The sequence below is a fragment of the Caloenas nicobarica genome, chromosome 8, assembly GCF_036013445.1.
Source record: "Caloenas nicobarica isolate bCalNic1 chromosome 8, bCalNic1.hap1, whole genome shotgun sequence".
In the NCBI taxonomy this organism is placed as follows: Eukaryota; Metazoa; Chordata; class Aves; order Columbiformes; family Columbidae; genus Caloenas; species Caloenas nicobarica.
In genome coordinates this window covers 7,263,200-7,289,716 of record NC_088252.1, presented here as the reverse complement: position 1 = coordinate 7,289,716, position 26,517 = coordinate 7,263,200, and the positions used below count along the sequence as shown (strand labels likewise).

At 41.1% G+C, this 26,517-nt stretch overlaps 1 protein-coding gene across 2 annotated transcripts in view; it reads left to right on the top strand.

Annotated features, from left to right (window-relative positions):
• Positions 1 to 26,517, top strand: part of LOC135991313 (glypican-5-like) — a 368,669-nt gene that overhangs the window by 9,350 nt on the left and 332,802 nt on the right. For both annotated transcript variants that reach the window (XM_065639812.1, XM_065639811.1), the window contains exon 2: positions 14,380 to 14,541. In XM_065639812.1, coding sequence (XP_065495884.1) covers positions 14,380 to 14,541 — 162 coding nt within the window. The remainder of the gene's footprint in view (positions 1 to 14,379; positions 14,542 to 26,517) is intronic.

The window sequence follows — 26,517 nt, the reverse complement described above, 5'->3', positions numbered from 1 at the left end:
AGAGGGAATGAGAACGGGGGAAAAGGTGACACTTGCATAACTGACTGCCGCCTCACACACCATACTTTGTCACTGATTACAAATATTGCTCCGGTGCTATTATTAGAGAAGCCTGTTGAAAGTAACTAAGTGCTCAAATTCAAGGTTCTCACTTGAGTATCAAAATAATGACTCTGAATCTTTAAACTTAAGCACAAAGTTTGCAAATTTTTGACTCATGTTAATCAGGGTGACAAGATTTTGTGATTTATTATACAATATGGGTATTTTCCATAGAAAACCTTCAGATTAAGATTCCTTACTCCTAGGTGCACATCAAAGTCGTGTAAAAGCCATAAAGAAGCTAAGCATTGCCTAAGAAAGCCTTTCAAGTTCCAGAAAGTGCTTGAAGTACTGAGGGTTTTGAAGTGCTCTAATCTCTGACATGGGTGACGTGCTAGGCTAGCACTTTTTTGTTTTGTCACTAATCATCCATGCACATAGTGCAAAGGGACCCTGACAAAGTCATTTTACTTTTGAAAAGGGATGTTTTTTTCATACCATTATGTCTCCCATTCACATCTACATGTTTGCTTCCACTTTGTTCAGGTCTAAGTAGCAGGGCATTTGCATAGTCTTCCCTTTGTTCTCGGTAAATATGGAGTAAAATGAGCAAGATCCGTGCTGTGAAATTAAAGCTATACTCTTGAGAGATCTTAAGGGCCAAATCCTCACAAAAGGTGCAGCAGCATAGTGGCAAAGGGAGCTAGTGTCCAGAACAGCTTGCCCTGGGTGTTTGTGCTAGGAAATGTGAATAAAAGGAGAGTAATCTGGTGAAAACTGGGTGTAATTAGAAAAATACACTGCTGAGAGCTGTTGAAATAATAGAATAATAGGAAATAGTGCTGAAATGGACCTGAAGTGTTCATCCGGTCCATTCCTGCTACTTGCAGCTAGGATAAGCTGTGTTTAAATCAGTGACAGAAGATCACAGCATTTTTAGGCTGTTTAGTCCAGTGCTTAATTGTCTTGCTGCTTTGGCTATTTTCCTAAGGCAAAACCTAACTCTCCCTTGCTAAAATACAGACCTTTCACTTGTCATATTCTTAACACCACCTTCCTTGCAGTAACATTCATGTACGTGATAACTGCCCTGGCTTGTTCTGCTCTGAAGCAGTGCTTGATGCATTTCCACTAGTGACAGATATAGCATTAAGCTTTTTCTGTGTAAGTCAATCCAGTCTAATTTTGGGACACACACAGTCCAATGAGCTTTGTAACTAACCGCATGTGTTCTGAGTCTGAAATAAATTTGACAAAGTGCACTAGTGTAACCTGGAATGAATGAAGTTAATTCAAGATGCGGTGACTCATTAAGCATCATAACTTGATTTGTTGTCTGAGCCCAAATATTTCTTCCTCTGTTGTAAATTAAATTTAGAGTATTGTGAAGAAGGAATTGTGTAGCAGACATAGTGTGGGGATATCAAGTACCATGCTCATTAAAGCAAAATAACTAATTCATAGATTTGCCATGTAATAGAGAGGAGCATGCAGAAAAGTCAGTTTTCAAGTGATCAAACTCTGAAGAGCAACTGAGTTGCAAGGTTGCTAGTGGAAAACTGCCATGTCATAGCACAGCAGTGTTGGAGATACCTGGGACATGAAGCGTATGTGAAGTAGGATCTCTCAGGGCTGCAGTAGGGCATTTGCACCTAACTTGAAAAAAAAAAATGTATTTATCCTAGACTTTGGCAGTAGTTAACTATATTGCAGGTGTGTAGACCAGTAGCTGGAAGTCAGGCTACTGAAAACAGAGGAAGGTGGCCAAAGTTTTAGGTCTCTTGCAAATAGAAACAGGATTTCTAGAGCAAGTGTGACAATCTCCAGTTTTCCAGGTAAAGAATAGCTCTGGCCCATAAGCCTCTGTTCTTCAGTCTGTTACAGTTTTGGGATGTTCAGTCTTGAGCAATGTGTTTTTGTTACTGATGTAGGGAAATTATTCTTCATGGCTGAAAAAACAATGCTCAAAGAGATTGGGGTTGTTTATGCTTGTTGTCTCCAGGTGGATTTGGCCTTGCTCCAGCATGTTCCAAATAGCTCCAGTCTGCTGCTGTACCTTGGATGATGCTATGCCTGAATTCAGATCATCCTCTGCTGCTCCCAGATTAGAGCTTGTCTTGCCACTGCAAAGCATGAATGCCTGTCTGCAAAATATGTCGGGCTGTGCTCCACATGACTTGTCCTGGGAGCATGTCAGAGGATGAAATCTCAAATGCTTCTGTCTCGTGTTCCTGCCTCGTTGCCCTTCCATAATGAAATGCAAAAGGTGGGAACTGGAAGGATTGAGTCATGTTTTTAGAAGGGACAGAGGCTTGCTAAGTAATATTTGGGGAGCAGCACCCAGGACCTTGTGTAGCTGCCCTGTGTTGGCAGTCAGAATATTCCCTCCTTGCAACATACAAGATGAATTGTTTTTCAGAAGTGCAGAATAGCACGTTTTTTAGTTATCTTCTATTTTTTACGTGGGCGGCTAAAAGGAGAGGTATAATGAGTCTGAAGGCAAGAGAACAAAGCATATGTAGAAATTTAAAAAAAAAACCAAAAAACCAAAAAAAGCCAAAACCCAAGAAAACAACAAAACACAAAAACAAAAACCAAAAAACTTCACAAAACAGAGTAGGACTTTTTAAAAAAAAAAATTGAAAACATTGCTCTTGCAGAAAGGCTTTCAAACTTCTGCTCAGAGAAGGCTTGACTTTAGTCTCCCAATCATAGTTTTGAAGTCTGAGGAAAAAAAATGTAACTCTTACTGTTTGGAGCAGCCAAAAGTTGTATTTGGCTAAAGTATTGCATTTTGAATTTCAAACTGCAGTAATCAAATTTACTCTTCCTACTCTCGTTTGCCCTAGATATGTCAGGAAATAGAAACATTTGCCTTCCCCAAAAAGCAGCTGTGGTTTGGCTGTACCTGGCTGCGATCTAAAGCTCACTGGGAGATCTCCTTTGCTGGGCATGGACCTGCCGCACTCTATGTCCTTCTCGTATAGAAATAAACCCCAACTGTGATGAAAAGTGTCAATGTTGTCTGTTGGCAGGGCTGTTGGCTTAAATTTGGAAAGTTTATTCCAGAGTCACTATCACAGGTGCCAAAACATGAGCTGAGTAGCAAGGGCTGAATAGGGGCAGCTCGTGTCAGTTTGGCTGTGACTGTGCTCGCTGCCATCCTCAGCCCAGCTTCTTTCCGCCTGCCTGTGCACATGTGGGTTGAGCACAGGCAGCGCTGCTGGCCTGGCTGGGGAACTGGCTGCAAACTGCTCCGTGACACGGTGCTCTGCTCTGTCTGTCCTGAATGGTTAGCTCTGAAGCATTGGTCATGCTGTCAGTTTTGAACAGAATAACGCAAGAAAGAAGGGAAACAAAGTCAGTTCCGTGTACTGTGAATGGCGCCTTCTTTTAGTGGTGTAAGGGAAGAAAGTAGGATCAAAATCAAACAGATTCTCAGAGGACACTGAACATGCAGTTTTCACTAGGAATTACTTGTAATCTGAGCAAACAAAAGGTAAGTATCCTCCTCTTTTACATGTTGGAAACAAAATGTGGAGACTAAGGGACTTGGGTAAGGTCAAACATACATTTTTGTATTGCTAAATCTAGGAGCCTATTGAAGGCTTTCACACTGGTTTTCAAAAGTTGTTAGTCTGTGGTTGCAGCTTAAAGACTTTTGGAACATCTTCCAAAGGATCCTGCCTCTCCTCTGGTTTTGGGAAGCTGCATCTGTTCAGAATCCATATCTTGGCTCAAGATGTCCCAGCAAGATACAGGCCATCTTGTGGAACCTCCTGCTGGGGTCCAGGAGGGGTGGTGGGATGTGTCACGTGCAACAAGCTCGACTGCTTCCCAGCTTGGGAGTACGGCTGGTACTTGAAAACAGGGGAATGGTCCCTTCGGGTGGGATTTCATTGTGGACCTTCTTTAACTGAATTCTTCTCTCCTCGTTGCTGCTGCCCTGAGGGAGCACCAGGTAGTCTGCTCCTTGTACAGCCAGAACATTTTCCATGACCTAGGTGGACAGAACAACAAAGCAAAGCAAAAACAATTGAGGAAGGGCAGATGGCTATTTCCCCTCCTGACTTCAGGGGCTAGATTGGCTTGCTAATGGGACCTTGCTGCTTTTTGGACCACTTAATACTGTCACCAACACCTTGATGTGTTTAGATTTTAACTGTTTGACCTTCAGTTGATTTTAATTGAATGTAAGCAGCTAAAAATCACAAATACTTTTCTCAAATCAAGCGCATGTCACTCTAAGGTAACTTAAGCGTTTCTAAATTAGAATTCTTCGTAACTTCATTTTTCTGTTAATTTTGACCTTTTTTTAAATGGGACTTTCTGTTAATTTTGACTTTTCTTTTTTTATCATGGGAAGTTGTCTGTGGTTTCCTGACTGTGCTCTTAGAACAGGATTCACTTGAGTTTGACCCAAAGCCTGTCAAATTCAGAGCTGTGTTTAATCTCAAACTACTAAATCCCCTCAGAATAAAGCTGTGTTCTGTCTTTAACTATATTTAGCTGGTTTTTATATGACTGATGCCACCGGGTGTCTTCACTGAGAACAGGGATGCTGAACCAAACCCTCTGGTATTACTTACTGCTCCTTTTTCCTGCCCTTTGTGCAAGATATCACTTATGTAGTCTAGCATGGAGGAAGCGATCTCAGTATAAATCTAGGTTCAGCCTAGACCTTCAGAAACAGGCTACTGGCCTCTCGTATGTGGCCTGTGGGGCTGTCAGCTGGTGCTGTTGGGATGTGGTGAATGGTGGTCATTGCAGGCTGCTTTCATTACCCATAAACACAGTGCAGTTGTCCTGTACTTTTCAATGTGGCACAACTCAGAACAAGCATCCAGCTCCGCCAGCCGTACCTGGGGGGTGCGTGAATGTGCAGTGGGAGAGAGAGCGTGGACGTGTGGGCCCATGCTGGTGAGACAGCACTTGCGAATTTTACTACTTCTTCATGCTCATGCTGAGTGAGCATTTATGTCTAGTTAGATTGTCATGGATGTTGGGCTCTTTTCTGTCTGCTGCGGGTTGCCTTCTATTGCCTGTGGGTCCAATTTGTGGCAGCAAACTCTAGTTTTACATCAGTGTCACTGCTCCTGACAGGACTGAAATTATCTGCACAAGGAACTGAAGAAAGAGAGCAAGATGCAGAGACCTATAGCCTTGCTGTTGCCTGTTTCAATTAATTACTGTGTTATAGGTGGTGAAATTGGAGAATTGGCCCTGGTGAGAGGTGTCTTGTCTAGTCATCAGTTGCTTAAATTTGGTACAGGTCTGTAAATGATTGCTCTTCCTTTTATGTAAATAGTATAGAGAGCTCATCGTCCTTTGAATAGAAGTTTTGGGCTTTTCACCCAAGTTTTTACAGGTTTTTCCTCTTTATTCTCCCTAAAAATAAAGAAATAAGTATGGATAGTGGTGAAAACTCTAACAGAAACTGTCTGGTAAGCCTGGGTATAACTTTCTGTGACTTCAGAATGAGAAATGGCAAAACTGGTTTGGGATTTGGACTGTAAAATCAGTGCTTCACAGAAAGACTGATAACTATGTTTAAAGGTAGGAGAACGTGTCTGTGTACTTGGCTTCATGTATGGCTTTTAAGTGAGATGGCAAAAAGGAAGTATTCAAATCTTAGGGGGGAAGGAAGGGTCAAGGAATTGTTGTTCCTCACTTCTCCCGTACTGTTTTCTTGCAATTTCCCTTTCTGTGGCTATGGCCTAAAGATCTAATAGTCCCTTGATTTCTTTAGATTTTTCTTTGCTTTTGTTTCTTCTTCCGGTCTAACCCTCTTACAAATTTTTGTTGACAGATAAAATGAAAAAAGAATAAGAAATACAATTGAACATGAAAGTATTAATATCTTTGCAAGTTTTCTGTGCTGTGTGACCTTTATATGGCTCTTATGCAGGGGGTAAAGCATATTAGGAAGCACTTCCTATTAAAAAAAAAAGAGTCATCTGTCATTGGTAAAACAGTTGGCATTAACATCTGAGTTGTCGTTAGGCTTAGATGTTGAGATGAATGAGGCAATTCCCAACTATCAGAGCTATTTTATTTCATCTCCCTGGAGAACTAGATAGGCAGCCTTGTATTGATTTGCATTGTGGCACTTTCTTCAGGTGCAGTAAGGTAGAGTTCTGTGGCAGTGAAATGCTTTCCCCACTGGAGAGCAGAAATGTTAGTTTGTTTGTCCCTGGATGATACAGAGCAGGAAGGCTTACTCTAGGCTCTTCTAGAAGATATTTTTGTATGTATTCAACTCTTGTTGGTGAACAAAATGTATAGGATTTTCTGCTGCGAATGTGGTGAGACATAATGAAAGATGAGTCATGTAGACTCTAAATTCATGAGATCTGGTAATGTTTGTCTCGCCTCTGTATTGCAATTATACGTGTTGTCCCGGGGAAGCTGAGGAGGGAGTTGGCATTGCAGTAACTAATGTAGAAACCCCCTTGATGTAGACCCACTGACCTCTGTCAGCCTAGATTGTTTTAAAATGTACTTTATGTACATGAGTCTAGTTTTCATGCTTTTTTATTGTCTTTGGGAGGAAAGGGAAGGATGGATCCTCAAGAGTGTAAATCTTTTGAATTTCCATGAACAGTCAGCAAGCCCTTTAGCATTCACGATCTTACTCTCAGGAAGTCTCCCAGATAGGCCCACATGCAGAGAATTTATCTCACTTAGCACTAGAGTGATGTCAAGTTATTTCATTTGATCAGGATTAAACAATTTATCGCCCATCTAGAGGAGTGCCGGATCTGGAGGCAGTGACCACAGTGCCTGCCCTGCTCTGCACCTGCACTTACCACTCAGAGCCTCTTCTCAGCCCTGCAGTTCTGAACATTAACAGTTTGGACTAAGACTGTATACAGTGGGTTTCTTGCCCTCTGCTGAAATTATGCTGCTTCTGAGATTAGGACTGGCAGGAGGAAGGCAAGAGGAGGGAATAGTGAACTGTGGGAGGTTAGTTACTCTTTGTGTCTTAAGGAGAGTATTTAGGAGCAGTAGTGCTATGGCCATTTGGCATTGACATCCTACTGAAAACCAGGCTGTTTTGGGAACCACTGAAAGGTCTCTAATTGTAGGTACTTGGTAGGTGTGTTACAGAATTTTCCACTCCTGTGTACGTGTTTCATCCCCTCTTATTATTCCAGTATACAGCACTGAAGATCAGGTCCTCCCCTGTAAGCCAACTGTGTCAGTGAGGGAGGGTTTTATAGCCCCTAGCTGCTCAGCATCATGTGTTGCTATATGTTGTATGTGTATGTATGTTGTGGGAGCTCCCTGCCTTGCTCCACCTGAGATTAGACCAGTTAAAGTAAGTCATCTGTTAAAAACAACCTGGTTGAAGGTGCCTGGGGCAGATCCAGGTGAGTGCCCACAGGAACCACGCCAGAGGTCCTGTAACAGGCATGAGATGAGCAACAGTAGTTGTGACTGCTACCTTGGCTGTTTGCCTTCAGCCTCCCAGGTACAGTTTCCAAGGAACATCTGAGAAACCTGGAGATGATTGGCATGGGCAAGTCTCTCCCTGCAACAGCTGCTCCTCCTTCCAGGGAAGCTGAGGCCCATGAACTGGAAATGTCTCCAACCGCTCTGCTTCTCCAGAGCATCCCACAGGTATGCAAACAGTTGGAGGGCAGGCAGAAGGGAAGCTGGGTGGCTGCGGGGAAGAAGAGTAGAAAAGGATCTTGTTTGAGGAGAGTGACAAGTGGTCAGAAGAGAGAGTCAAGGGAGTAAAGGGAGGAAGGGGCTTAGTTAATGGTTGTGTAGGTTTTGGTGAGTTGGGAGGGCATTCAGTTTAGGGCACAGTCAGACACGTCCTGATCCTCGGGTCCAGGTATGAAGTACTTTCTGTGGGGTACAAGCCGAGGTGAAACAGCTAATGAGTACAGGCATGCAGTAAACCCACAGTGTGGGGCAGAAGGTGGTTTGGAAACTAGACCAAAAATCAAAATACAAGAGCAGTTGAGAACCAGGCAAGCAACAGAGGAAAGTGGGAAAAACTCAGACAAAAAGTACTTAACAACAAGCCTAACAATGCTGCGTTGTGCAGATGCTGCCCTTAAGACTCGTGTGTTTTGGAGAGTTCCTGCTCCGGAAGCTGACCAGGGCCAGTGCCTGATGGTCTCCAGCTGTCCTGCAAGCTGTGGCACTGGCTGATGCTGCCAGCTCTTTGCAGTTGTGACATCTAGTGCCTCTTGCTGTTCCCATTCCCCTTTCCTATTCAAGGTTTCCACACCCTTGAATGTGCTGGCATAATTCCAGTGCAATCAAAATGGTCCTCCCATTTTGTGGGGTTTTATAATTTTTTTTTTTTTTTTAGGTCTACTTAGGAACTCTTGAGTTAATACAAGCTATTTGCCTTGACTTGAAGTAGCTACACATGCTAGTAGTTACATTATCAAGCATCACTTTGACCTACTAAAACTGGAGATTTGTCTTTTAGCCGTGATTATTTCAACTGGGATAGCACGTCTGGTCATGGCCTTAGTGATGCTTCAGTGTATTTTAGAATAACAGTGAGAATGCAAAGTCCACTGATCAACTTAAACAATACCTCTGTTAATGTACAATATGGAACAAGGGATTGGGGGCGGAAATGAAATTTTCATGACTTGTGTTTTCCAAACTGCACTTGTAAGTTACCGTCCTGTCAAGCTATATAGAAGGGACAAATTCAGGCTTTGCATTGGTGAGCTTTTTGTTTGTTAACATACTTTTTGTCCATATAATCTTTGTATTAAAGATGATAGTGGGGATTATTTTAACAAAACAGAGAGAGTTAGAAACAGCTTGGGAAGTTCTTGCTGACTAGTCAGAAGATGTGTGTGGGAAGGCCTGGCCACAGGTTACTTGGGGCAGGAAGAGCAGACACCTCCCTTCGACTTAGAGACTAAGAGTCTGCTCCCTGGAGGCTGCCTGGATGTTATCCCTTGCTCATGGGGGCAGAAGGTTTATAGGGTTAGTTGCTATTTAACGTTCCACAGTCATTTGCACCAGTGCATAGCGCTGTGCTCCAATCTGTCCGTTCCACTTGCCTGTGGATTGTTTTTTTTTCTGGTAATTCCTGGCATGCACTACTTCAAGCGTAGTAACTACCATATTTTAAACGCTGGTAAATCAAATAGTATCTGTTTGACTATGCACACCTTGTGCTCAATGAATTTAATACACTTTGTGTGTCTTTCTAGCTGAAAACATTTTGAGATGCACTGGGAGTGAGGTGTGGTGTGAGGTGGTTCCTTGCTAGGTGAGAATGGCTTATGTTTCTGTGGATGAGTGTTTCTTGACAGCAGCCATGAAGCTGAAGCTAATGATGCCTTTAGCACTGCCGGGCCACATAAGGATGGACCTCACAAACTTCTGGTAGCCTATGGTAGCTGGATTCCCTTGCCCTGGTGTGGCTGTACTAATGTGAGCTTTCTTCATGCACCAAGTAGTTGCAGGGGGAACCTTGGTTGGAAATTGGTTCCTTTTTAATTTGATTTGGTGTCCTCCCCTAAATTAGTTGGGTTTTAATTGCTGAATTCTCCTCTAGCTGAGGCAGCAGCTGCACCAGACAGATGGGTCTCAAGAGAAGGGTTGGCTCCTGTTCAGCTGGGCCAGACACAATGCAAGGTATTTCTGGCACCTTCCTCTGTGTTACTGGGATATAATCAATCTTGGAGTCTTTGAAGACATTTGTACAATTTTAAAATCTTGGGCTTTGGACTAAAGCTTTGTTTGGAAACATTGTTGAAAAGTTTGTCAAAATACAAATGAATAAAAACCATTAGAAGACAGATTGCCCTGAGCTTGCTCTCTGATCATGCTTGCTTAGTAGTGTTCTGTGCGGTGGAAGCTATTGGCTGAACTTGTTTAAAAAAAAAAAAAAAATAAATCAACCTATCTTTGAAAAAGTTGGTGAAGGTAGATCAATTAGCATGTATTAAGTCTTGCTTTCTGGTTTCAGAGTATAGCTTTCAGAGTGCGCACAACATTTTAAAGGCAGTGCAGAGCAGTTGACATCTCCACCGTCTGTTAGGAGAACTGCTAAATTATAGCTGGTCAGCTGACAAAATGAATATATATGTAGCTTTTGAAAGTAGTTAATTTTATTTGCTAAACAGGCTTCCATGCTTTTACGAACTTATACTAATTCAGCTAGCTTTAATGGCCAAAGTCTCTGACTTTATTTGTACCAAGGTTCAGAATGGAACCCAACCCCCCTGCTGATCTAAACCAAAAAAATCCCCAAGCAACATACAGCATAATACTCTACAGCTGATTTCGGTGGAGCTGGGCCAGATGGACATCAGGTAAAGATGTGTAGTTTTCTGTGCATTTAGCACCTAAAGTAATTTATAATTGTGACAAGGAGGTGTTTGAAAGTGATGCCTTTGGCATGTATTAAGTGTTTTTAGGGTTGCAGAGGAGTTTGGAGTAAGAATCATCGTTGCTTTCCAAAATACTCATGCTTTAGACTCCAGTTTAGTGTAATTTTTCTTGCTCTTCTGAATGTGCCTTTTCTTTTCAAAGTGGCGCAAGATACTTTATCCTGTTTTTTATAATAACAGTAAGGTTGTAAAGTCTATGGTTTTCCCACTTTAGAAAATAAAAAGCTTAGCCACAGTTTTAACCACTACTCAAGGAAAAAACAGACTAGAATGGAAAAATAATGTACAATTGTCAGAGTAATCCTTCCATCTGATCTGAAGCAGAAAATTGATTTGTTTTAGAAAAGCTATAAACCTCTTAGAATTGAAGCCCCGGCATGTACAGTGGAAGGTGTTCTGCTCTGTTAATAAGTTCATGCGTAAGAAAATGAAATAAAGAGGTGTCTTGGGTTGCAGGTGTTTCACATCTGTGGCATAGTGTTAGAGTCTAGCGGAGGGCTCCCATTATGGTCAGGAGCATGTGTGGGAATAGAGAGCTGGGTTTGTTCAGTTGTAGGAAGAGAAGATGGAGGGAGAATGTCCTGCTGTCCTCAGCTGTCTGCTAGGAGCAAATAGAGCAAGTGGAGCCTGAGTCTTGCAGGCACATGGTGGTGTGCTGAGGAGTGATGGACACAAGTTGAACATGGGAAATTCTCACTAGATACAATTTTTTTAATTTACTTTTTTAACACTGGAGTGGTCAAATATTGGAACAGGAGCCCTGAGAAGTTGTGGGATGATCTGTCCTTGGAGATGCTTAAAACTTGACTGAAGAAAGCCCATATGCAGTTTGACCTGCTTTAAGGGGAAAGTCGAACTAGAAGTTCCTTCCAAACTAAGTTATTAGTTGAGAAATAAGGGGACCAGCTTGGGGTAAGAAGGTCTCAGAGAGAAATATTGCTGCTGGTAAGTTTTCTTCCCTCATTCACAAGCGGTGCTTTTTCTCTGGTGTATAGAATGGCTCTGTTCCTGAGCTCTGAGGAGGAGTTTGCCCATGAGGTGGTCTCCCCGCTGCTGACTGGTGGTGCTGCGCTAAGGAGGGTGTGTGTGGGGCTCAGGGGGTGCTGTGTTTTGGGGAGAGCTGGGGTGCTCACCCCATGTCCCGGCAGTGTTTGTGCAACATGCTGCTTGGTCACCACTGGGTCACGGTTCTTCCCTACTTCTTTCTCTGTTGTAGAGGGTATTTTACCTTAAGATGAAAGAGATGAGATAAACTAATTTTAATATCAGAGTTATTAAAGACTTCAAGATATTAGTGAGCGGTTTTAATTTAATCTCAGCACCCAGGCATGTATAGCACTGAAAACTTTTATTAGGTTTCTATAATTTTCTTAGAAGTGACACCCCCAGGCTAGTATTGAAGCAAATGAAATTGCCAGGCTCTCTGCACGACAGCACTGGCCTGATAGTACGGCTGGGGTGGTGGGGCGTGCTCTTTGCCAGTCTTTTAATGCTCTGTGTTTTACATCAGGCTCCTTAACTGTCAGGGGCTCAGCGCTGTTTCTGTTTGTGTGCCCTCTGCATCATTTTGGCTCTGGACCAGCAAAAACTAATCTTCAGGCTCTTGGAGTATTAATTGGAGGAGATAGCTGGGTGGGGAATCCCAGGAGTGCAGTTCCAGCTGAGACAGCCGTATTCTCAGAGCTTTCTGGAGGAGATGCAGGTTCTTGCGGTGAGGCGGTTCAAAGGGGAGCGCTATGCACAGCACTGATTGCTGTGTGGAGCTTTCTTGTGAGGACCAGCATGTAGGCAGCATGGACCAGTCTGTATTTCACACCCTTTTGCTACAGGTCTGAGCTTTACGAAAGTCTTTCAAACAAAAATTCAGAGGGCTGCTGTAAGGAGAAATGCTCTGAGTAACAGCAGTGTGGCATTGTAGATGCTAAGTAACATTTACAACCCCTCTGCTCAGATACTTATTTGCAAAACTGAGTTATTTGCTTAGCGGTCTGTAGTATAATTCCACATATACTTTGTGGTGGCAACTCAGAAGTGGTCCTTCCTCAACCCCCAGTTCATTGTGACAGAACAAACATATGTTAATGGGGTGAGCTGGATCAGGGAACCAATCCAAGTTAAAATCAGCCTGGCCAAGAAGCTAATTTCAACCTGGGACAGCTTCTCTGGCACAGGAGAGCAGGCGAGCGTGCCCAGCCGGTGATGAGCCGCTGCTTTTAGCAGCCTGCTGGTTTGTGCTGGTGTGTGGTGGTCTCCTCTCAAGGGCTTTCAGCTGGGTTTCGGACCTCAGATTTGAGTGGGCAGAGTTGTTTTTTCTTGTTTTTGAGATATCAAAGCATGAAACAAATTCACCTCCAAAATGGTATCCTGAGTCAGCCCAGCCCGTGACAGCTTTGGTGTGAACTGATATAAAATGTAGGTGAATTGAAATATTTCACTTTGGTTTTGACCTTTTTGATGTAAATTAGCTGTACTTTCAAATGAGAGTTATTGTAAACTCAAACCAATACTTTCAAGTCAAATGAGACATTTCAACCAGTTCAGTGTTGTGGGGTTTTTTTTTTGGGTGGTGTGTTGTGGTTTTTTTGTTTTGTTTTCCTGGCGAGGGAGATTTATTGGAACTCCTCCCTGCAGTTTTGATCTTAATGAGCGGTTGAGCGGGCCCTGAGCAGAGCCTGGTTGGTTGGTTGGGTGTTCCTCTATTGCTTTTTTTGGTGCATCCTTGTACCTTCTTGTTTTTCATCATTGTCAACTGCATGTGGGGTCTTGCTATGTGTGAACCTGTGAGGCCAGATGATGAGGACTAATGCGATATAATTGTTCATTAATATTTCTGTCCCGAGACCTGGTCTCAGGTGCTCTGTGGTAGCCTATATGGAATCCTCTGGAGGAATATGGCCCTTTGGAGAATCAGGGCTGTTTCCACTCATTTGTGCCTTCTGGTCCTGTTGTTGCTGTGTGGGGAGCAACTTAACAGCAACTTAAATCCAGAGATCCCTGTTATTTTTCATTGACTTTCAATGTTCTCTGTAGTTCTGAGGTGGGAGTGATTTTATTGCCTTTATTTTAGATGTAGACAAATTTCAAAAACTTCAAGGGTACTTGATGGAGGTTAGTAGATGGAGATCTACTAAGTTTCAAACCAATTCTTTTTAGTTCCGGTAAATACTTTTTGACTTACAGTGAAAGTTAAGCCTAGAAGTTGAAATATAGCGGCCTCTGACTTCCCAGGGGTTGCAGGTAGCTCTGGGTCTCTGTGTGGAGTCAATTCCTTTCCTTTGGCCATAGACTCCTAAACTGAGGCTGGTGCAGAATCAGGCATCAGTTCTGGTTTTGTGGCAACTATTGCTGCCTGTTTTGTTTTGAAATCTGATTCAGAAAGGAACTAAATGTGTTAAAACTAGAGAGAAAAGGGGGGGAAGCTACTTCAGCTACCATAGCTTTTGAAAAACTCAAATGCCTTTTATTGGGCGGGGGGGAAATGAGCTGCTTAGGAGTTCAAAGATTTTTCTGAGAGCTTTCCGCAAGTGTAAGAGGTGAATAAGTGGTTCCTTGAGGCACTACACAGGTGAATATTGCATCCTAATTTGAGGCATGGTTTTCACTCAGATGTTCAAGTTATGATGCCCTTAGAACAAGGTCTGCAGTGGGAATGCTTCCCCTTTGCGCATATTCAGTGATTCTGCTGTGCCCTTGACTCTGTTTAGATGATTTTGTGCCCAATGCTCTTAACAGTATAAAACATGTTAGTAGCTGATTAATGTGATGATAACCAAATTCAGCTCAAACATTAATAAATTAGTGTTCTTGAGACAATAATGGACTTTTGCAACGTCATTCCTTATGAGTTGTTTTTTGTTTCAAAATTTTAAACATGGTTGCTTTGACATGAAGAAGCATTATTTTTATGGTCGAAGTGGGAAGGTTTTCTAATTGTGTTTTTCTTGTTTGCTTTAAGAGTCAGATTTACAGATCTGTCAACATCGAGCACCAACGTGTTGCACCAAAAAAATGGAAGAAAGCTACCAGGCAGCTGTTCGAAGGGAGAGGACTCAGAGTATCCAGGCACTGAACTTCGAACTGAAGTACATGATCGTTGGTCATATCACAGCTTTTCAAGGTAGGAACCTTTGAGGTACTGCAGTCCTATGAGTAGTTTGTAAGTATCTTCTGCAATCAAAAGGGAAAGCTCCTTCCTTTGTTTCCCATTTATCTTGCATTGCATGTTGTAGTTACTGGCTTATGGTTTACTTCTCTGTTCTTTGATCCTGCTTTTGGGAAAAGGTGATGACGCTTAATCTTGCCTGGTATTTTAAGCATCTGCCTAAATCTAATTAGGAATAGATTTAAGCTTAGACTTTGTTCCTGGGATCATTTTAAAAAGAGATTGGCATGGTGCTTTTTCAAGGCATTTTCAGATTTCAGTTTAGGTGCCTGATGGTGGTTTGTGCTGTGATATTATCTTCTGTTGCCAACCCACTTACACGTGTAGCAAGTTAAATGAAAATCCATTTATTTGATGCTGAAGAGTAAGTGCTCTGACTGATACTTAAAATGAGAACATAGCGCTGTCTTTGTTTCACTACCTGACTGGTCACGTGAAGAGTGATCTGTTTTCAAGAATTACAGCCACACAGTTAAACATGAATGCACGAAGGATCCTGTGCTGAAAGTGTGTTCTTGTAACTCTTGCTCTTCTCAAAGCTGCCTTGTTATAACAGGTTGATGTAAGTCTGTGTAGTTTCTTTGTATGGATGGTTATTTTACTATTAAAGGCAGGAAAATACTCGTGTAGGATTGTGTGCTGTATGGTGTTGAGCAGGGGAGACTTTTCTGCAGAAGGACACTTAAGCATAGGCTGTGAACTTTAAATATGAGGGAGCTGAGTGATTAAATCAATCACTGAGTGATGACTCCAGCTGACTGGCTGCTGTGGGCCTAATTATGTGCTTAATTTCAACTCTCTGCTTTGCTATCTTTAGTGCTGAGCACCCTCACGGAATGGGTTTTGAGAACGAGCCAGTAGTTATTAAAATACAAAGTGTTAAGGTCTGTATGATTAAATGTATTGTTACAAGGCAGTTTTTATCGAATAGTATCTTTTTTGTCTAGTTTCCTCTATTTGAGTGAAAATACTATAAATAAAAGATGTGATTGACAGTTAATAAGAGATAGCATATTGTCTAAAATTGACAGTAAGTGATGTTGAAACTCTGAAAGAGATATGCAAGGGCAAGACAAATTTTCTTCTTCTTTTGGTTGTTTACCTCTTTCCTGTGTTCTGTACCGATGAATGAGAAGTGGCGTTTTGGTTTATTTTACAATTAATAGTTGAAAATTTTAAATATCCCCCATAATTTAAAAATTAGGTTGGAGGGCACTTTGGAGGAGCAATGCAGTGAAAGAGTGACTGTTGGCATTGTTGAATGGTGGTAAGTTATTCAGGCAATCTTTCAGTTTCATGATTGAATAAAGATAAGGTCAGAATAGATTAACCTACCAGCCTCTATAGGTCAATGCAGTGGCTTTATTGTCCATTGCTGATGAAGCCTTTTGATGGAATGAAAGAGGTAGTTAGATGTTTCACACAGTTTAAATTTACAAGCATTTTCTGGAAAGTGGGTAAATAGGTTGGTTGTAACTTGTTCTGACTGGCCTTCTGTCTATGTTAGGTGGGAACACTTGAAAAATGTAACTTTTCTGTCTTGCATTGGGGGCTGCTTTTGTTCTTTGGTTTTGTCCCAGGTGTCAGGGAAAAACCTCTCCCTTCATCTGGTGCTGTATAAACATTCTGTTGCTAAGAGTAGTGCTGTGTGAGACATTTACTGAGAGGGAAGATCTTTGCGTCGGATTAGCTCTGTCCTTTGGGTCTGTTTTGGTTTGTTGCTATTTTGAATAATAAAGTGTGAGTGTGCCAAAAGAACTTTTGAAGACTCAGAAAAGAAATATCCTTATTTTAAAAGCTTTCAGTTGCCTTTTAGATGTCATGTATATTGCAGCAATGAGAACTGGCTCTGATTTGCTAAAAAAATAGCAATTTATTCATTTATATGTGGTGGTGTTTACTTGTACAATTTTCATGCACAATTTCCTTTCTTTTATATATAAATGTTTTTAGTACTGTGTAGTCAAAGCGAAGCAGTAGTTAGCCTTGCTGCCTGCTGCTGAGGAGAAGAAAGCTGCTTTTTATGCACTTTTAGCATACAGTACTGTTAATATTATATCCACACTGATTAAATAGTTTTCAAGACTAATACAGTATAAGAAATGGATTTTCAGAAGTCCAGCTTTGAGAACATAGTGATGGGAATTAAATTTTGGTGGGAAAAAAGAGCTGGTTTTGAAGGGTGGAGGGACAGAGAATGCGTTTAAGCTCTCATCTCCTTATTTTCTGTAATGGAAGTCAAAAGACACTTGGTTCTGAAGACCTGCAATTAGATACCATAAGTATTAATAGCAAAAAGCTTTATCATATGAGTAGGAGTTCATGGAACTTGGTTAAATATTCCCTCTACGCTGCCTGGTTACTGCAGTTGACTGTAGACATTTTGGACTTGAAGACATTTTGTTTCTGCTTTTTAAATTGAAAATGTTATTTAAGTAGCTTTGCCCACAGCTGAAATAAAACAATTTTACAGGTGCTGGATTTGGTTGTGCAGAATAATGAGTCTGTAAGACTTGATTAAATATATCACAGCTGTGAGCAGGCTTGTTGTATTTGGGCTTATGCCCAATCTGTACATATGGACAGCCTTAGCACTATGGTGCAGTCCTGATATTTTTCCCCCTTTAAAGTTTTCAATATTAGCAACCCAGTCCTTGCTCAAACACTTAATAAATCAAGCTTCTGCATGGATGTGTTTTGCTTGAACTCCTGTCTCTCTTGCTGTTACACCTGATTTGAGTAGGAGGAGGCACACTGGCTTTGGCTGCGGGCTGTGAAATACCCTACCTGGAGTAACAGGAGAGGAGAGAGGGAGGGAGGCAGGAATGAAAGGGCCGGCTGGCTGCTGGGGAACTGTGGCATCAGACGCAGCTTCTGCAAAATCAGTCACTGTCACAAAATCTTTTTGGTGTTTGGCATGTTGAATGTCACCAGGCACTGGAGGAGGGTTTCATGGAAAGCTGCTGGATCCACTTTCACTTCATGTTTTGGTCCATGGTGTAGCCTAATAGTCATAACTATGGTATTAGTCACTACAGATGTGTTATTAATGGCTCGCTGCTCCAAATGGATTCAAAGGCAAGGTGGAGTAAGTGGATGAGACATGTAAGTGTGCCAGACTGTAATAGGAACAGCATAACAGAGGAGAACGTACCTGTTGTGATGCTCCCAGTATGTCACCTTCTGCCTCTTCACAAGTGACGGTGATTTGGATGCATTTTGGAGTGGGTCAGTGCCCATTTTTTTTCTTTGTTCCTGTGGCTGCAGCCTGAAATGCCCAGCAGAACTATTTAAATCAACGATCAAACAGGATGCTTTTATTTTGTGACTTGCTTTCCACTTTGATAACCAGAAGATTCTCTTTTGAACTTAGTTTTCTCTGTCCCAACCTTTTTTAGGCTTGCATGTAAACAAATGTTTTAGCTTAGATTTATGTCTTGGTGGTGGTACTACATGTTACTTGGCACAGTCATCCTTCTGTTCCCCACCCTCTGGTCCCCACATTCAGTCCCTGCACTCCCTGGGGACACTTCCAAGCAAGGCAACTGGTCCATTGTTAGTGGATTAAAAGTGGTGCGGGTGTGCAGGGTGAAAGTTGCTGTCGAAAGAGGTGTCAATAGCCTAACAGGAACGCTTGGTTGTGGGCAGACAGCAGAGAAACCTGCCGTCCCTTGTCTGTGTCCTTTCTGGAGCACTAACAGGTGCCACGTAAGGACCCCAGAAAGCTTGGCTCTGCCCCTGTCGTGATGAAGTTAATTTGAGGTAATGAGAATTGAAACTCTAGCTTTTTTTGTTCTGCAGAGAAGCAGAACAAGGTACTTAACCTACATCACATTTCAGTCACCAAATTAGCAGATATCAGAGGTACAGAGTAAAGCTTCGTTTGAGCTGAGCAGTTAAAAAATTACTCCTCTTTGCACTTTTTCTACAGCAGGCAATAGGAATTGTTCACTCAGCTTCTGAAGAGCGAGGTTTTTCATGAATGAAAGCATGTTGGTTGTAAAACAATAATTTTGTGTTGTTTCTCTGAAACAGCATTCATCTGTGGGGGTCAAATGGCAGGACTACGTGTTCCCATATTCTCCCACCTGTAGGAGGGTAGATTAGCTTTGTAGCACTCTATTCCTTTCCTAACTTTTGAGGGGTTTGGCAAAGCTGTGCTTATGCTCTGCTTTACATGGAATGGGGAGATGCTATTTGGGAAAGCTCCTTGCTGCTATTTCCAATAGAAGGAGTTAAAGTGACATTGTTGTGTTGCCCTGTTATCATCTGATCCAAACAGGCAACTGGGAAGGACATGGATGGTACAAAGTAGAGGGGGGAAACTATTGTAGCAAGGATGGAGCTCAGACTCCTGACTGTCAGTAAAATGCCTGAAAGTTAATGCCCAGTTGATCCAACGAGTCCTTATGCACAAAGTTTTTGGTCTGGCATCCTCCCTGGTGAATGGGAGGGGTCAACTGGCTTTTGTGGGTCTTGGGACGGATACAGTTAGTGGGCCCAGTAATCAACTGACTGGAGCCTTCCCCCAGATAAGTAATGTAGTACACTGGCACTCAGAGCCATACACAGTCAAAAACATTCTCCATTTTAATTTGTCTGAGTTGCACCTTTGCTGACACTTATTTTTACTGAATTTAGGAATATCAGCTTGAAATAGGAGTGGCTGGTTAGCAGTGTTGAAGGGCAATGAATTTCACAAAACAAAAAAGCCTTGGCTGGACAAGTGCACTCTGGTTTGTAGTTAACTACTATATGAAGTGTAGTCACGATGCTGGAGATGGATGAAGTCCAAAATCAGTGAGCTATTAAAAAAAAAAAGCCAACCATTACCAAGAGAAACCTTTCAGCCATTACCAACAGTGCCTCTGGTTTCCTTTATGTAGTTCTGGATTATAGAAATGCAGAAGTGTTGTTTTTTAAATAGTTGTTGGGGTTTTTTTTGTAATCTCATAGTACTTGGTCTTTTATTCAGTCGAATTGTTACCCACCCCTTTCTACTTGTATAACCCTGCTAAGAAGAATTTTGTACTCTGCTGACCTTGGAGCTGAAAGCTGGCTGACATGTATAATTTGGTTTTGGCTCAATACAAAAGTGTTTCCCTACAGAGGGAGAGAGACAGGAGAGAGAGGCTCCGTTAGAGTATTTCCGTCCACTCCCTGTATACTGTTCATTCCTGTTCTGATGCACCAAACAATCTGTGTTCTCTAGCTGCAGTGAAAGCCCATTTTATGTATGCAGCCCAAGAGAGGCTGCAGTATTCCTCTTTAACGGTAGCTTTGCGTGTGTGAACTGCATCCATGTGGACCCCTGCTATCAGCTGTGTGGGGCTCTGGCTGGGAGAAGACTGTCTTCATCCTTATCACAAAACCAGCCCTTGCTTTGGCTGCTGCTGTTCTCTGTTGAAATATAAATGTAGCTCTATATAGGGTGCTTTCTGTCCGTAGATCTTGAGCACTTTTGGAAGGGACTTCAGTGTGGGTGTATTGGTGATAGAGATGGATAAACTAAGGCATGGGGAGGCAAAAAGCCGTTCCTAAAGATGTCTTGTATTACTCCATTCTTGATAGAAATTGTAGTCAATATGATCTGCTATCCATAAATAATTTAAGGAACGTCCTTTATTTCTATATACATACATATATACAAGAATGCAACTTAGTTTATCTTTGACCTCTTCTGATCCCTCTAAAAAAGTACTTGTGATTTCTAGACACCCTGGAGAGGAAGGGAGCTTTGTCTGATTGTAGCTTCCTGAAGTGTTTGCTGGAAGACAGAGATGCTCATTTTGTCCTTGGTCTTGGCACAGCTGGGCTGCTTTGCCCTGTCTGTGGACAGGTCAGTGTTTCAGAGCAGCACAGTGTGATGAAGGGCTATTCTCCATCAAGTTTTTGATTCAATTCCTCCTTTGTATTTTGGTACTACCTGAAAGCTGATAATTCAGTGTGCTTAGCATGCCATCAGTTCAGATGTAGGAATTCCCCTGGTTTGCAATCCACTGTAAAACAGTTTATGGTGGGTGGAGGCAAGAAAAGATTAACTGTAGGGCAAGAGAGCCAGAGTCCATTAGAAATAAGTAGCCAGTGTCACCAAGAAACTGGTGAGTGATAGCAGTGAAGCAATGCCTTTTTTGGGGATGATCTGAGTCGGCCATCCTATTTTTATTCTCTTTATTGGTGCCATCTCAACTGATGAAATGTCAGCAACTGCTCTGTGGTTCCCCACGCTGCACGTAGATACTGCCACACCGGGTGAAGCTGCAGGGTCACGTAACACAGTCTTGTCCAGTGAATGAACGAGGAAATATATCAGAAATATGCACACGCTTCCATTTTTGTACCTACTGTTTCTTGGGGAATGATACTTCAAAAGCTTTCTGGGTTAGGCTGAGATGTATTCATTATCCATTGGTGTATTTATCCATTGTTGTACCCACTGTCCATTAATTCTTTTACCAGGATATCTTTTGGCTACCACGAAAAAATTGGCAATGTTAAACACAAGCTGACCCAGAATTTGATTACGCATCAGGTTGCTTACTTCAAGCATGCTGCCTACTAATTCCATTGTGTCACTTGATTCTTAAGTTTTATTGTGTAAAAGTATAGTTATTGCCAGTATAATTATCTTCTACATGCCATTTATGGTTTTAGATTTGCTAAGGCCTCAGTTTTTGTCTGCATGTGGGGTGAGGGAAGCAGTGTTAAATTATTTCCTGTAATTGTCCTTTTCTTGGCAAAATATAATAATAATACTTGGCAATGCGATATTCCCTAATGCTCTCACCTTTTATCTTCTTAATGTGCAAAATTAAAATAAAATCTTGGTGGTGTGCCAGGAATTGTGAGTAAATATTAATGTTACATTGTGAATGGTGATTATTTACCTCACTATGCAGCTTGTGTATGTTCAATCTCTAAGCATTTCAAATGGTGTGAAGTATTCTTTTTTTGGCTGAAAGATTACCTGTGATCCTTTGCAGTAATAGCTTTTCACGAGTTATGTGTAGGCTTTGGTCAAGATTATCAGTTCAGAAAGACATTTTCATGGTGTAGATTACAAGAGAATGAAAGTGTTACTTACCTGGTGTATTGTTCCATTTTTCATAGAAATTGTAATCAATATGATCTACTATCCATAAAGAATTTAAGGAATGTGCTTTATTTCTGTATACATACAAGCTGAAAATTAAATGTGGGAGAAAAAAACCCCGAACAAATAAAACTTCCCCTTTTAAAATTTTTCTATAGTGCGTATTAAACAAATGCGTGTGTGCAGAAGTTGATCCCAACCTCTCATGTCTTCCAAGACACTCTGTCTCTTGACTTTTCCCATACTCTTTCATCTCCCATAGTATGTGTTATGAAAGTCAGGTATCCAATGATTTTTACTGTTTTCACTGTTTTTTTCAAGGTTATCTGAATCCTGCTTAAAATATTTCCCTAAACTCCCGATCACATTGTTTCCTTGATAGTGCTGCCTTCTTGCATCTTGCCTTTCAGCTTGTGTTTTCCAGTGTATCCCATGCTGCCAGTCACCTGTGGCTCATAATTTAAATCTCAGTTTCTGTCACAGGCTGGTAATACCAGCATTTTCATTCACTGAATATCAAAATTGCAGTGGATACTTTTTTGTTGTTTTTCCTGCCTGTCTTTCATGTTAGAGAAGTGTGTGCTGTGAGCATCCTCTGTGCCTTTGTTGTCTTCCTTAAAATTCCATTCTTAAAACTCTCCTTAAGGTCATGATAAAACACTTGGGACAGTTCAACCCAAAACATGCTGAATCCTCTGCCTGTTGTCTTGACAAAGTTTGTCGCGCTTTTGTCGTTCCTCCCCTGTGTGTGTACCTATCGGCTGTGGTTTGCCTTGCCTTTTCTTGGGAACTCTTGAGACAGGCACCGTGCTTTATCTTGGATCTCTACAGCATCTGTGATCCTGGTGCTTTATTAACACCCCTAACTGCTTTAATAATGTAAATACCTGTTGATCTGGGTAATTTTTGTGTGTTTCTGATTGTATTGAGATATCCCCTTGCTGCACCTTGTCCTTTGGGCAGCTTGTAAGGAAGAAATTAAAAGAAATTTAAAAGAACACAGGAAAAGTCAAAGGAAGGAATAATGGAGGAAATCACAATCTTTCATCAGAAAATTCTGATTACTTAATGCTTTCAAAATAGCAAATTCAAGTGGGAAATTTAATGACAACCTATGAAGAACACTTAATCCTAGCCATGGAATGTAAATTACTACCTTGCAAACCATATCTAGTAACAAAGGTCATGTCCCCAAACTCTGTTAATAGTGGATTTCTCCTTAAACATTGGAAAACCTTATATCAAGTCTTATTTATTACACTGAAATGGCCTTATGTCAATCAGCAGTCGACAGTGACACTGTAGAGTCACCAGCATTGCAAGTAGTTCCTTGTTATGAGAGTTCCTGCATGTTGTGTGCAGGTTTGGTTTAGGAAATAGTGCAGTTGTTTTTCATGAAAGTGATACGCAGAAATGTGCTTGTGGATAAATGGATATTAGTCTTGCCAGAAGCTTACATTGGTAATCATTGTATACTTATGAGTTTCAGAGTTTTTTATTGGTTACCAGAATTATAGTGCTTTGATTGTTTAGCAAAAGTGTTATATTGTTTAGATACCTTTGTTACTTTTAAAAGTCATTAAATACAGATTTTACAGAATTGTTTGGCCCGAGGCTTTGAAGGGATGGTGTAATTCCCTGTGATATGGCGAGATAAATGTACATTAAATACATTTAAAAGGAAACAGCAAATAATCTAGGTAAGATATAATCCATTTAGCCTTTATAATCACTGTGTAAAATTGCTCCCTGAGCTTGTCTGGGTTCGACTGTCATTTGATACCTAGAATGTAAGCAATTTGGGGTAGGGACAGTCTCTTCATTATCTATTTATAACTGTTGTTCATGCAATGTGGGTAGGGCGTATTGGTGCTAGAACAAGAAATCTAATGAACATGCACATCTAGTCATCTTATGTGTCTGTGTCCATATTTCACCTGTCTGTTGTTGTAATGATCTTTCTTTCCCTTTGTTCTTCCCCGTGCCTTGTCAGGCTGTTGACTGTGTCTCCAGAGTATAAAATCATAGTGGAAGTGTAGCCGAAATAAATCAATGACAAATCCAGATAGAAGAAAACACAAAGATAGCTGGACAGAAAGTGTTTATTCCTGAAAGAAATAAAAAGGAGAATTAAGGAAACTCTGCAAAAGCCAAGTGAACAAATGAATCTGAGGGCTTGGCGACCTGGGGAGGCTTTAACACAGCTGCTGCTGTGAGGGCAATGTTTTTGTGACAGCGTTTCTGGAATCTCCTTCAGTGTCTTTTTCTGCTGCAGTTACACACTTTTTTCAGAACTGTCTTGTGAAATTTCAGTGGCCTCCTTACTGTGGACTAGAAGGTGGGTGGTTTTCTGCCACTAGTTCACGTTTTTTGTGGCATGGCATTTCCATACAGATAGTCTTACTGCTCAGTCTCTAATTATATGACGACCCCCATCCCAGTGACTCTGCTGCTGGTTCCGTGAATATTTCGGTAAATCTTATGAAATTGTTCTCAGTGCAATCAAGTCCAAGTTCCCGCTTGCTTAAGTTAGTCTGACATTTTGTGAAAAAATGGATGAAGACCTGAGCAGTGGTGTGCTCTGATAAATTTTTTTTTAACAGGAGTGTGAGTGTATGAACACAGTTCCTGCACAAAACTTTCTCAGCCTAAAAATAGAGGATCACTGCCTGCCTCTCAATTTATGGGGGAGTTATTTCAATTATAATTCAGCTTTAAATTACACATCCATTTCTCCTAAAGATGATGGTTTTTTAGCTTCCTTTTGTTCTTTTATTAGTCCTTGTATTGTGAGATTGAAAACAGGAAAGGCATTCTTTTAGGCCATTTCTACATATAAAATTTTAGAAGTTCTTTGAGAAAGAGTATAGGTACTGTAACACTGAAACTGAGCAATTCAGTAAAAATAGGAGGAAAAAATGTTGGAGATGACAAACTGCATGCAAAAGGACTGATTTGCAGGAAATCCTTTATTCTCATTGTTGCATTTTCAGACTTCAGAAAGAAAATGAGTGAGACTGACAAGGTTAAGAGAGCAGATATCTGAAAGCAAGTATCAGGAGAAAACAGATTGAAAACTCAGCTCCCTGGCCCAGTAATAGCAGTGTGGCATCTCAGTCTGCAGCGTGCTCTATTTGCCAACTATAGACTCTCAATGGATGAAGGTAATTTTACTCAGAAAATAAAATCAATTTGGTCAGGTTAACTGGCATTAAGAAATACACTTTCATCACTTTCTTACCTTATTTTAAGAGGCAAATGTGGAATGTCTTAGGTTCTTCTGAATTATTTTTTCAGAAAAATTAATTCATCATCTCTGTAATGCAGATGTATTTTGTTTTTTACTTTCAGAGGAGTTTGTATATATGTCTTTTAGTAATGCTATGTAATAATACATTATTGAACCTAAACTGTTCGGTGTGTATAGTTGTTAAAAGTGAGGATAAAATATTTTTCTTTCACTTATTAATAGAAAATGACTTATTGCTGTTGCTGCCATGTGGTATTTTATCTATGGGCTAGGACTTCACTGTGCTGGATATAAAAACTTAAGAAACTGTGCCAGTCCAGGAAGATTGCAGTGTTACTGTAATATGAGAGACAGAGGAATAGACAGATGAGGGTGTGTAAAGGCAATAGGATCATGTTTTTCAGTGTAAGAGATAGTAGTCTTACTGTTTACAAGCACATTTATAATGTTGAGATTTTTAGGTCAGATTGCACAGTTTCTGTACTTCATCTTAGTTCAAAATTTGCTTGTTACAATTTTGTTACTCAAGGTGGTTGTGGCTTCTTAGGCTGCCCACCAGTTGAGGGTGTTGTGATTGAAGCAGATAGGCTTAGAGGATACTTTAGTTTAAAAAGAGGTGTACTTGATTTATGTAGTTTATTCATGTGAGCATTTACCTTCAGACAGAACATTTTCAAAGCTTTTTAGAACTGTAGCTAAAACTACGTGGAGATATCTGGTATGTGGGCACGATTCTCATTAAAACTTGCTCCTCCATCTGACCTTAAGCTGAAAGGGCTGTTCATCATCTGTCAAAAAATTTCTGTGAAGTGGTATGTGCAATACATCAGACTCAAAGTTAGCATGGATTCCTTGTGCCATGCCTTCATCATGGACATCTGTTTGGATTGCATTTCTACACTTCTGGCCATGCAGCTGGAGTGTAATATTTTGGAAATGTAGCTGTCAGATTATGCCTTTTGCTTGCTATCTTGCTGGGACTTGGAGTTGCCTTGATGAAGTACTGGATCTGTAATGATCATCATGCTTGCAGAAAGTTTAACATGTTTTCTCTAAACTCAGATCTTTTATATTTAGGAATTAAGACGACTTGTGTGGTTATAAACAATCTGCTGCATATTTCCTATCCATTTTATTGGGAAATGGTTAGCTAGTGCTGCTACCTAACAGCTTCCCATTGACTCTAACTGTTCTTTAAGCGTTGCATTGAGTTCTTGCTTTTGGAGTGAAGCTGAATGCTATTGATGATCTGTAAGGCCTTACTGATTTTCTGTAAGATGGCCTCTATGCCACCGGTGCTGTTTCTATTAAAAGGAGGGATTTTTCTGCCCGCTTTTCCAGTCTAATTTGCTGTCTAAATGAAGGGCTGAGTTGCTACTGTAGCCCTGTTAACTGCTTGTTAGCATTTCGTCTTTGTCTCAGAACCAAATGTAGGTGTTTCAGTAGACACACTGAAAATGTGCTGAAACACATGGTGCTTTTAACATTTGGTTGTCATTACCTTTTGGTGGTTAACCAGGCTGTGTTGACATGAAGTTGTATGGTTGTGTTGTGGGAGAACAGGGTTTAAGGGCAGGTGGAGCTTGTC